The sequence below is a fragment of the Neomonachus schauinslandi genome, chromosome 14 (assembly GCF_002201575.2).
Source record: "Neomonachus schauinslandi chromosome 14, ASM220157v2, whole genome shotgun sequence".
NCBI classification, from domain to species: domain Eukaryota; kingdom Metazoa; phylum Chordata; class Mammalia; order Carnivora; family Phocidae; genus Neomonachus; species Neomonachus schauinslandi.
This window is the reverse complement of record NC_058416.1, coordinates 8,583,272-8,595,447: the sequence shown is the minus strand read 5'-3', so window position 1 is coordinate 8,595,447 and position 12,176 is coordinate 8,583,272. Positions and strand designations below refer to the sequence as shown.

General features: G+C 35.1%; 1 protein-coding gene across 1 annotated transcript in view; it reads left to right on the top strand.

Annotated features, from left to right (window-relative positions):
* The window catches only part of CCDC102B (coiled-coil domain containing 102B), a 192,316-nt gene extending 185,281 nt beyond the window's left edge, over window positions 1–7,035 (top strand). Inside the window, 1 exon segment of the mRNA XM_021686250.1 lies at window positions 6,892–7,035. Within this exon segment, the coding sequence (XP_021541925.1) occupies window positions 6,892–7,035 (144 nt within the window).
* The last annotated feature ends 5,141 nt before the right edge of the window (window positions 7,036–12,176 follow it).

Genomic DNA, 12,176 nt, shown 5'->3' with positions numbered 1-12,176 from the left:
ATGTGTGCTATAGGAGCAGTGATCTTTAGGAGACTTCTCTGAGAATAAAAGAGCTGGGAGGGGTCCCATTTCCCTGCCCTGCTCCCCAGCCCAGATACATGGACACATGCTGGAACCAGTATAGATGAAACACTCTCCACCTAGCTTACTAACCAGTGTGCCTCGCCTCTGCATTCTCCTGCAACCTGCCCCCTCCAACCAGCACTGGAAAAAAGTTTTCCAAAGCACCTACAGGTCCCCTCCGCAGTAGACCCATGTAAACCTTGCTAACACTGTGTACCCTCCTACACATTCTCCTGTAGACCAGCCCAATCCAACAGGCCTTCAGCAGGAGTCCATCCAAAGCAGCACCACAAGCATGGCAGTGTGCAAGCAACCCCAATAAGGGCGAGCATCACTCCAAAGTAACTTTTGCCCTAGGGAGAGAGGGAAGATAACCACACACACCAGTTCAACTATGGCCCTAGCAGTGGGCTGGGGGCAGACATCTGGTCTGACTACAGGCCCTACCCACCAAAGAAAGCTTCTCAGGGGACAACACAGGAAGAGCACCTTGCAGTTTGATGCAATCATAGATCTGGCAAATATCTGGTCTGACCCAACTCAAGACAATGGTGGCCTCAGACTGCCCATTAACAACACAGGGACCAAACCCTGTCTATAACAGGCAAAGAGAGCCATTGCAGATGACTGGACTGAAGGCAAACACAGCTTACCCACAATAGTAGGGTGCATGCAACACACAAGGAGACATCCATGAAACACCAGGTTTGGGTGAACAGGGGACATTGTACTGCAGGACACTACAGGACCTCTTCTTCATAAGGCAACTACTTTCAAGAGCAGGAGATGTAACTGACTATCCTAACACATAGAAACAGAGTTAGAAAAAATGAGGAGACAAAGGAATATGTCCCAAATGAAAGAATTAGGACAAAATCATAGCAAGAGAGCCAAATGCAATGGAGATAAATAATACGCCTGATAGAGAATTTAAGGTATTGGTCATAAAGATACTTATTGGACTTGAGCAAAGAGGGGACGATCTCAGTGAGACCCTCAACAAAGAGCTAGAAAACATTAAAAAGAACCAACCAAAGATGAAGAATTCAATAACTGAAATTAAAAATACACTAGACAGAAAAAATAGTAGACTAGAGGAAGCCGAAGAACATATCAGGAATGTGGAATCCAGAGTAATGGAGAGCAATCAGCTGAAAAGAAGAAAAAAAATTAAAAAATGAGAATAGATTAAGGGAACTTTGGGACATAAGCATAACAACATTCACATTATAGGGATCCCAGAAGGGAAAAAAAAAAAGAGAAAAGGGGGCAGAAAATGTATTTGAAGAAACCATAGCTAAAATCTTCCCAAGTCTGAGGAAGGCAACAAATCCAGATCCAGGAGGCACAGAAAACTCTTAACAAAAGCAATGCAAGGAGATCTACACCAAGAGACATAGTAATTAAAACAGTAAAAAGTCCTGATAAAGAGAGAATTTTAAAAGCAGCCAGAGCAAACAAAACCGTCATATACAAGGGAAACCCCATAAAGCTATCAACTGATTTTTCAGCAGAAACTTTGCAGGCAAGAAGAGAGTGGCATGATATATTCAAAGTGCTGAAAGAAAAAAACCTGCAGCAAGAATACTCTATCCAGCAAATCTAATAACATTCAGAATGGAAGGAGGGATAAAGAGTTTCCCTGGACATACAAAACTTAAAGGAATTCATCACCACTAAGCCAGCCCTACAAGAAATACTGAAGGGGATTCTTTGAATGGAAAGGAAAGACCATAAACAGGAGTAAGAAAAGTAGGAAACACAAAAGGAGTAAAATTGTTATATCTATAAAAATGAATCAAGGGATTTATGAAATAAAAAGGATATGAAGTATATTGCCATATACTTAAAATGTGTGTGATGGGGAGAGGAATAAATGTTTAGTGCTTTTAGAATGGGATTAATCAACCATCAACTTAATATAGAATATATGCAAAAGATATTACATATAAACCTAAATGGTAACCACAAGTCAAAATCTGGTAATAGATATGCAACAATTAAAGAGAAAGGAATCCGAGTATATCACTAAAGAAAGCCAGCAATCTATGAGAGAAGACAGAGAAGAAAGGAACAGAGAAGAACTGCAAAAACCATTTAAAAAGTAACCAGAGCGGGAGACGAACCATGAGAGACGATGGACTCTGAAAAACAAACTGAGGGTTCTAGAGGGGAGGGGGGTGGGAGGATGGATTAGCCTGGTGATGGGTATTAAAGAGGGCATGTTCTGCATGGAGCACTGGGTGTTATACACAAACAATGAGTCATGGAACACTACATCAAAAACTAATGATGTATGGTGATTAACATAACAAAAAAATTTTAAAAAGGGAAAAATAACCAAATGGCAATAAGTACATGCCTATCAATAATTACTTTGAATTTAAATGGATTAAATACTCCAGTCAAAAGACATAGGGTGATGGAATGGATAAAAATGCAAGATCTAGCTATCTGCTGCCTACAAGAGACTCATGTCAAACCTAAAGAAACATACAGACTAAAAGTGAAGTGATGGAAAAAAATTATGCAAATGGAGGTGAAAAGAAAGGGTAGCAATACTGATATCAGATAAAATAGACTTAAAGACTGTAATAAGAGACAAGGACATTACATAATCATAAAGAAACAATCCAAAAGGAAGATATAAGAACTGTAAATATGCATCCAACAAGAGGGCACCCAAATACATAAAGCAGTTAATAACAAACAAAAAGGAAGTAACAATCATATAATTATAGAGGGCTTTAACACCCTACTTACATCAATGGATAGATCAAACAGAAAATCAACAAGGAAACAATAGCTTTGAATGACACATTGGACCAGGTGGATTTAACATATATTAAAAACATTCTATCCTAAAACAGCATAATACACATTCTTTTCAAGTGCACGTGGAACATTCTCCAGAATAGATCACAGAACAGAATAGGCCACAAAACAAGTCTCAACAAACTGAAAAAGTTTGAAGTCATATGATGCATCTTTTCTGGCCACAATGCTATGAAACTTAAAATCAACCACAAGAAAAAAAATCTAGGAAGAACACAAATATATGGAGGTTAAAGGACATGCTACTAAACAATGAATTGGTCAACCAAGAAATCAAAGAGGAGGTTAAAAAAAAAAAAAAAACATGGAGACAAATGAAAATGAAAACACAATGGTCGAAAATCTTTGAGATGCAGCAAAAACCGGTCTAAGAGGAAGGTTTATAGCAATACGGGCCCACCTCAAGAAGCAAGAAAAATCTCAAACCACTAAACCTTACACCCGAGGGAGCTAGCAAAGAACAATAAAACCTTATATCAGTAGAAAGAGGGAGATAAAGACTAGAGCAGACATAAACAAATACAAACTAAAAAAATAAAATTAGGTGATTCTATAAAAAATTCAAAATCGATAAAACTTTTAGCCAACTCATCAAAGAAAAAAAAAACCCTCAAACAAAATAATAAATGAAAGGAGAAAAATAACAACTGACACCACAGAAATACAAATGATTGTAGGAGAATATTATGAAAAATTATATGCCAACAAATTGGACAATTCAGAAGAAATGGGTAAATTCCTAGAAACATATAACCTCCCAAAGCTGAATCAGGAAGAAAGAGAAAAATTTGAAAGACCTACTACTGCAAAGAAACTGAATCCATAAAAAAAAAAAAAAAAAAAAAAAAAAAAACTCCCCAAAACAAAAGTCCAGGACCAGATGGCTTCACAGGTGAATTCTACCAGTTAAAGAAGAGTTAATACCTATTTTTCCCAAACTATTCCAAAGAATAGAGGAGGAAGGAAAGATTTCAAATTCATTCTATGAGGCCAGCATACCCTGATTCCAAAACCAGATTAAGACACCATAAAAAAAGAAAACTACAGGCCAGTATCTCTGATGAACATAGATGCAAAAATCCTCAACAAAATATTTGCAAACCAAATCCAATAATACATTAAAAAATCATTCACCATGATCAAGTAGGATTTATTCCTGGGATACAAGGGTGATTTAATATTTGCAAATCAACTGATGTGATACATAACATCAACTATACAATTGCACCAAAAAGAATACCTAGGAATAAACTTAAGCAAGGAGGTGAAAGACCTGTACAATGAAAACTATAAAACATTGATGAAGAAATTGAAGATGACACAAACTAATGAAAAGATATCCTATGCTCATGGATTGGGAGAAAATATATTGTCAAAATGTCCCTACTACCCAAAGCAATCTACACATTTAATGCAACCCTATCAAAATACCAACAGCATTTTTCACAGAACTAGAACAAATAATCCTAAAATTTCTGTGGAATCACAAAAGACCCCAAATAGCTGAAACAATCTAAGAAAGAAAAAAACAAAGCTGGAGGTATCACAATCCCACTTGGATGTACTACAAACTGAGAGTTACAGAAGGGAGGGGGTGGGGGGATGAGGTAAGCTGGGTGATGAGGTGATGGGTATTAAGGAGGGCATGTGTTTTGATGAGCACTGGGTGTTATGCGCAACTAATGAATCATTGAACACTACATCAAAAATTAGTATGTTGGCTAACTGAACATAATTAAAAACAGCTGTAGTAATCAAAACACCATGGTACTCGCACAAAAATAGACATGTATATCAATTTAACAGTATAGAGAACCCAAATATAAACCCATGATTATATGGTCAATTAATCTTTGACAAGGGAGGCAAAAAATATGCAATGGGAAAAAGACACTCTTCAACAAATGGTAGTGGAAAAACTGAACAGCTACATGTACAATAATGAAACTAGACCACTGTATTACACCATCCACAAAAATAAACTCAAAATGGATTAAGGACTGAAATGTGAGACCAGAAACCATAACAATTCTAAAAAAAGGCACAGGCAATAGTCTCTCTGACATTGGCTGTAACAACATCTTTCTACATAGGTCTCCTGAGGCAAGGGAAACAAAAGCAAAAATAAACTATTGGATCAACATCAAAATTGAAAGTTCTGAAACAAGAGACAATCAACAAAACTAAAATCCTACTGAATGGGAGAAGATATTTGCAAATAAGATATTTGATAAATGGTTTGTATCCAAAATATATAAAGAACTCTTATAACTCAATACCAAAAAAAAAATCTAATTAAAAATGGGCAGAACATTCTCCAAAGAAAACATGTAATAACAGAATTATTGAATCACTATATTGTATACCTGAAACTAATATAACACTGTACATTAATTACACTGGAATTAAAAAAAAAAAGTGAATTGTACAAGTCTAATGACTAATCATTTACTATCCACAAAAATTTTTGATAAATCAGAAAGGTATCTAGGTAGGTGTAATTAGGTGCATAATTCCTGAAAAAATTATTTTACAAATTGGGTCTTTACCCAAAGGATACAAAAACACTAATTTGAAAGGATATATGTGCACTCTTATGTTTATTGCAGCATTATTTACCATAGCCAAGGTATGGAAGCAACCCAAGTGTCCATCGGTAGTTGAATGGATAAAGTGGGAGTATATATTAAATGTTATATAAATTGGAAAAGTTTTTCCCTAATTTTTGAGTGAAGCCACATAGCTCTCAATATTTAAGAGAGATTCTGTTTTCTTTCTTGTGAACCCTGTCCTTCCATATTTTATGTCAATTTGCATAGAATTGATATAACTTTTCATGTAAGAGACTCGTCCCTTGTTACATTTTCTGTGTAGGATATATATTATTGCTATACACAAATTGTATCCTTATTTGATTACATTTATAATTCTATGAACTCATGATTTGAGATCATACTTAGATAAACTTTCCCATTTGGTAATAAAAAAAGTGTCCAAATTTTTTCCAGTATTTTCCAATATTTTATGGCTTTATTTTTTACTATCGAGTCTCTGACTCTTTAGTAGTAAGTGGTAGTAATAGTAATAGTAGTGGTGGTATAAGATGTGGGAAGGAATCCCATTTTCAGTTACCCACCTAATTTTTGGAAAATAATTTAATATTTAGTGTCATTTTATGTGGTTTTCATAAAGTATTATGACAGTATTTTTCTGAAATTTAAAGAAATATCCTTAGATTTTTCTTAAAGGATTACAAATTATGAAAAGCTAGATGCTTTCTGCAATGACAGTTTTGGTAACTTGGCTCAGCACATTTTATGAGAAGCTCCATTAGTAACAATCTGAGGCCAATTAATGTAATCTGTTAATTCATATCTTGTATGATATTTACAACAAGACTGGTTGGAGATCCAATCATTTCATGGTAGGTTTATTCGGTTTCTTCACAGGATGGGCCCCTTCCTCCAGGTCTCTGAGCCAAAACCATGTGGTTTCAGAAGGGTGCTTGCTGTTCAAGCATGACTTGCAGCACAAAACCTTTTCTCTTAGAAAAATAATTAAAAGCAGATAGCTAACTAAATCATCTGATTGAGCAGATGAACAGTTCTTCTTGCATTTATTTTTATTATATTTTATTCTTCATTTATGGATATGTGATTTCCTCTTTTGGAAAGCCTACATAAAAACCAAATTTGCATAACAGAAAACGGATCATTCATTCAAGAACATAGAGTTACATTTTGTTTTAGCCATTCCAGGCACACAAAAATACATCTTCCATTTATGGTTATATGCTAATCCTACTTAATTTCAGAAATAAAGAGTCCCAGATGAAGAGATGCCTCATCTGAATTCTTCCAAAAATGTTTTTCTCCTTTATCAAAAGAAGTTGCCATTCTTCTGACCTTATCAGAGCAAATTATAAATAAGGGAATTTGTTTTCTTTTAAAAAGAATTGTTGGGCTTTCAACATGCGCACTATAAACTAAGCAGGCAAAAATAGCAGAACTGACACATGCAAACTGTGTGGATCAAAACAAAGCTGAAGTAAAGAAACAGACTTCCAGTGAAAGAACCGAAACAGGGCTCAGCCAAAAGGAAGAGGAGGTAGCTTATACACGAACACCTGTTGGATAGAGTCAAAGTAGCATTTTATAGCTTCTATAAAGCATTTTCTCCTCTATTAACATATGGCTTCATTGAGATAAAAATCTTCACATTTAAAAAACTAGAATCAATAAAAAATAAGGAAAGAAAATACTCCATAGACAATATGCTCATCTTTGTGATGCGAATAGTGTATTTTTTCTGTGTGTTCTGTAACTCTGAATATGGTTGAACATGGTCCTCTGTGTGTGTGTGTGTGTTTACATACAGGCACAGGATCATGAAAGCTTGATGTTTTCAGCTTTAAGCCTATAGATCAGAGTAATAGGATATATGTTATGATTCTATACTATGATACATATTCTCCCCAGTGCTCTCTGATGTTGAAAAAAAGGTAGGCACCTTTGTTATGTAAGGTCGACTTGTTACTGGTCTATGGAGTATTTAAAAGATTTCTGGAAGGTAGAGGCCTTGGTGGGATGTCCTGCACACCTGCAATGAGGAAGTGATTTCAGCTGCAATTACAAACCACAAAGAGACTTTTTTTTTTTTTTTTTTGGAAGGAAACTGTCTCCGATGTTAATGGGATTGTGTCTGGTAGCACATGGCAGCAGCTAGTTCAGATGGAGTTCCAGTCGCTGCATCTCCTGTTGGACAATTTAGGAGGTAAAAAACATCAGTTCCCTGGTTAGTAAGGATGTTTCCTGATAATGCCAAACACTTGGAAATAAAAAAATTTTAAAAAGCCTCAATTATTTATCCAAGTGGTAATTCCATAACAGAACATATTCCACATTTTGAGGTTTCATTTTTAACCAATACCATTCTAGTCAGGCAAACTAGATTTTCTTCTCTAATAAAGCACATGAAAACAGAATCATTGGCCAGCAAGGCTCATACATTGTCCCCCTGCTCTTACTAGCAATGACTTTTTGGTGGACATTTTATCTTTGATCCCTTTTTTTTTCTCCTTAATCCCCTACATCTATTTAGCCATTCCTTCCCCCCCACCCCCGCCCTTGGCTACCACCAATTTGTTTTCTGTATTTATGAGTCTGTTTCTGCTTTTTGTTTGTTCATTTTTTTTTAGATTCCACATAAGTAAAATTATATATTTTTCTCTGAATTTCACTAAGCATAATACCCTCAAGATCCATCTACAAATGGCAAAATCCCATTCTTTTTATGGCTGAGAAACAGTCCACTGTGTGTGTGTGTGTGTATTATTTTTTTAAATTCAGTATAGTTACCATAGTGTTAGATTAATTTCAGGTGTACAATATAGTGATTTAACAGTTCCATACATTACTCAGTGCTCATCATGATAAGTGTACTCTTTAATCCCCAACACCTATTTTACCCATCCCCCTACCCCCCTTCCCTCTGGTAACCATCAGTTTGTTCTCTATAGTTAACGGTCTGTTTCTTGGTTTGCCTCTCTTTTTTTTCCCTTTGCTCATTTGTTTTGTTTCTTAAATTCTACATAGGAATGAAATCACATGGTATTTGTCTTTCTCTAACTGGCTTATTTCCCTTAGCATTACACACTGTAACTTAATCCATGTTGTTGCAAATGGCAAGAGTTCATTCTTTTTTATGGCTGAATAACATTCGTGTGTGTGTGTGTATGTATGTATGTATGTACTCATCTTTATCCATTCATCTATTGATGGACACTTAGATTGCTTCCATATCTTGGCTATTGTAAATATGCTGCAATGAAAGGAAGGCATATCTTCCTAAATTACTGTTTTTGTTTTATTTTGGTAAATATCCAGTAGGGGAATTAATGAATCATATGATATTTCTATTTTTAATATTTTGAGGAATCTCCATACTGTTTTCCACAATGGCTGCACCAGTTTGCATTCATATCAAAACTGCATGAAGGTTCCCTTTTCTCCACATCCTCACCAACTTGTTATTCTTTTTGATTTTAGCCATTTTGGCCGGTGTAAAGTGATATCTCATTGTGGTTTTGATTTGTATTTCCCTGATGATGAGTGATGTTGAACATCTTTTCATGTGTCTGTTGGCCACCTGTGTTATCTTTGGAAAAATGTCTCTCTAGGTTTTCTGCCCATTTTCCAATTTGATTGTTTTTCTGCTTTAAGTTGTATGAATTCTTCATATATTTTGGATAATAACCCCTTATCAGCTATATTATTTATAAACAATATTTTTGTGTAGTCCCAGTTGCTTATTTTTGCTTTTGTTTCCTTTGCTTGAGGAAACAGTTCCATAAATATGTTGCCAAGGCTCACATCCAAGAGATTATTGCCTATGTTTTCTTTTAGTTTTATGATTTCAGGTCTCACATTTTAAGATTCCAAATATAAGTTGAAATCATATATTTGTCTTTCTCTGTCTGACTTACTTCACTTAGCATAATACCCTCTAGGTGCATCCATGTTGTCACAAATGGCAAGATCTCATTCTTTTTTATTCATCTTTATTTGAAAAATAAATGTCAATTAAAGTTTAGCTTTCTGGAAAGGATCAAATCCATGGTATGGCCATCAAGCCTGTTGTTAAAAGCTCTTAATCTATTAAATTTTGTTATCTGTAAATATTTTTCACTGAACAAAATGACACAAGGAGATTGATATTGTGCTTCTACCAGAACATCTCCCAAATTCAAGGTGTGAATAGCTCAGAGGTAATGGAATGTCTCCAAAAGAATTGCAGATGTGACAACTGACCTGTGGAATTTATTGAAAAAAATAGAGAAAAAAATTAAGTTTTTGTGAGAGTTATACTGGCAAATGAGCCTCCAGTCTGGGATAAAAGAGTGATTTGTCAAGATTGGAATGAATTCATCATCCCTCATTCCTCTAAACTTCCACAAGCAGGAAGCTGGCTGAGCATGCTGTCAACATCTTGAGAGGGAATAATGTCCATAATATCCATTGCCATTCAAACGTGGACACAGCAGCATATATATGTATATGTGTATGTATGTATGTATATGTGTTTATATATGTATGTATATGTATGTATATGCATGTATATGTATGTGTATAGGTATATGTATCTCCTAGAAAGTAAAAGCCAAAGACCATAGAAAATTACAGACCGAGCAACTATTTTCAGGGGGCGGAACCTGAGCCAAATAAAGGAGCATTTCCACAGGCATAATAGAGTTAGATTTCATAAATATTTTCTATATCTCCTTTCTGTATGGAAGTATTGTTTGTTGTCCTAGTTTCACTATATTATATTGGGTCTGAGGGGAGGGGAGGTGTGTAAATCACTTGCCTTTTGAGTACATAGACTTTTTTTTTTAAAGATTTTCTTTATTTATTTATTTGAGAGAGAGAATGAGAGAGAGAGAGAGCACATGAGAGGGGGGAGGGTCAGAGGCAGAAGCAGGCTCCCTGCCGAGCAGGGAGCCCGATGCGGGACTCGATCCCGGGACTCCAGGATCATGACCTGAGCCGAAGGCAGTCGCTTAACCAACTGAGCCACCCAGGTGCCCTAGTACATAGACTTCTGAAGCAAGAGAAGACATACAGAGATCTGATGTACACATTATCATAGGATCTTTGACTTTGAGGAAGGTTGCTTGAGTAATTTCCCTTGGGGAGAGAGTAAAAAAATTTGAAGGGAGGCAAACAAATACTTTGTGATCAAGAGGATGGACTGTGTTATATTGTACGGGAATTAGTATGGTCATATTTTAATCCTTGCTGCCCTTTTCTGTGGGAAGAATATAATCTCAAGCAAAAATGGTGAACACGATCCTGTGATTTATTTGGCAAAGGGAATTTGTGCTGCTTCCCAACAGAAACTTTAGGAACCATAGTTTCATATGGAAAACTATTTGGGAACATTTCCTATTTGAAGCCTAGAAATAGATGTATTGAAATATGCATTCAACACACAAAATATTTCAATGTTCTGCACCTCTACATCCAAGCAGTTGAGCACCAGAGAGGATTGACCCAAAGCACTATCAATTCATATGAATGTAATTTGGATTATTTGATTGCAGTTGTCAAATCTTCAGTTTTTCTCTGATGAAAGGTCATTACTGTTTCCAGTGGATGGGAATAAAAATATTCCTCATGGAAATAAGATTTTGAAATGACAATCAACACTTCCACAGTTTGACTTTTCACTGGGAGCAAAGAAAATTCTGTCATTTTCACTGCTCAGATTTTTAATTTTATAGTAGCAAATTCTTCAAAGTATAATTAGTTGAAATTAATGTTTAATTGAAACTGTCAAATACAAAGTTTCCAACTCCCCCAAGTCAACAGATTTTAAATAAATGAAAATGAAATATTAATCCTCTATATTATAGAGAGAATAGATATTTGGGGGCTCATAGGACAAAACCTAGGGCTTAATTAAAGAAATGAGCAAATTAAAAAATTGTTTTTGATGAGTTGCTCAAGGCATATTTACAAAAAAAAAATTTGTATATTTGTTAGGAGGTAAACATTCTTATTTCATCTGTGAATATATGATTTCAAAATATGTAATTTGTGAAATTTGAGACTTCACTCCCATAGTGCAGGACCAATAGCATCTATAGTCATATTAAAATACCAAAATAACTGACTACTTTAATAAATATGGTGGAAGAAAAATCTAATGAATAATATAGTAATAAAATAAAGTTATTAGAGACAGAACAAGTGTCTGAATTTACAAGATTATGCCTCTAGTACCTAAGAAGCAAGGAGTAGAAAATAAATAATTACGAAGACACATGGATGCTCACATTGCAGAACTAGTGTCAGGAAGGCCAAAGGATGAATGAGATAAGGTGGCCAAAGAATATTTTAAAATTTGTAAAGCAGTATCATATTACATAAGAAAAAATAAAGGGAAAAAAGTCAATTATCCACTGCACTGTGTATCCTTCAGTGCATTTTTGATTTCAAACATTTAGGCAATTTTCTGCATAACTGCAGTCATTGTTTGCAAATAATATACTCTTCTTATCAATTACCATAACCAGTTTTCATGTTGCTGTGTAGTTGGCATTTCAAGGGAATGTGTAATATTTCCTTGAATATGAATTTATTTAATTAACCAATTTTCCCTTAGTAAAGGTCATTTGGATTTTTTTCTACAGGTCGTCTTTTCCCATTGGATAAAGAAAGTTTTCTAGGTGTAATTATTTGGTTAAAGGATATGAATATGATTTGGCTCTTCATATA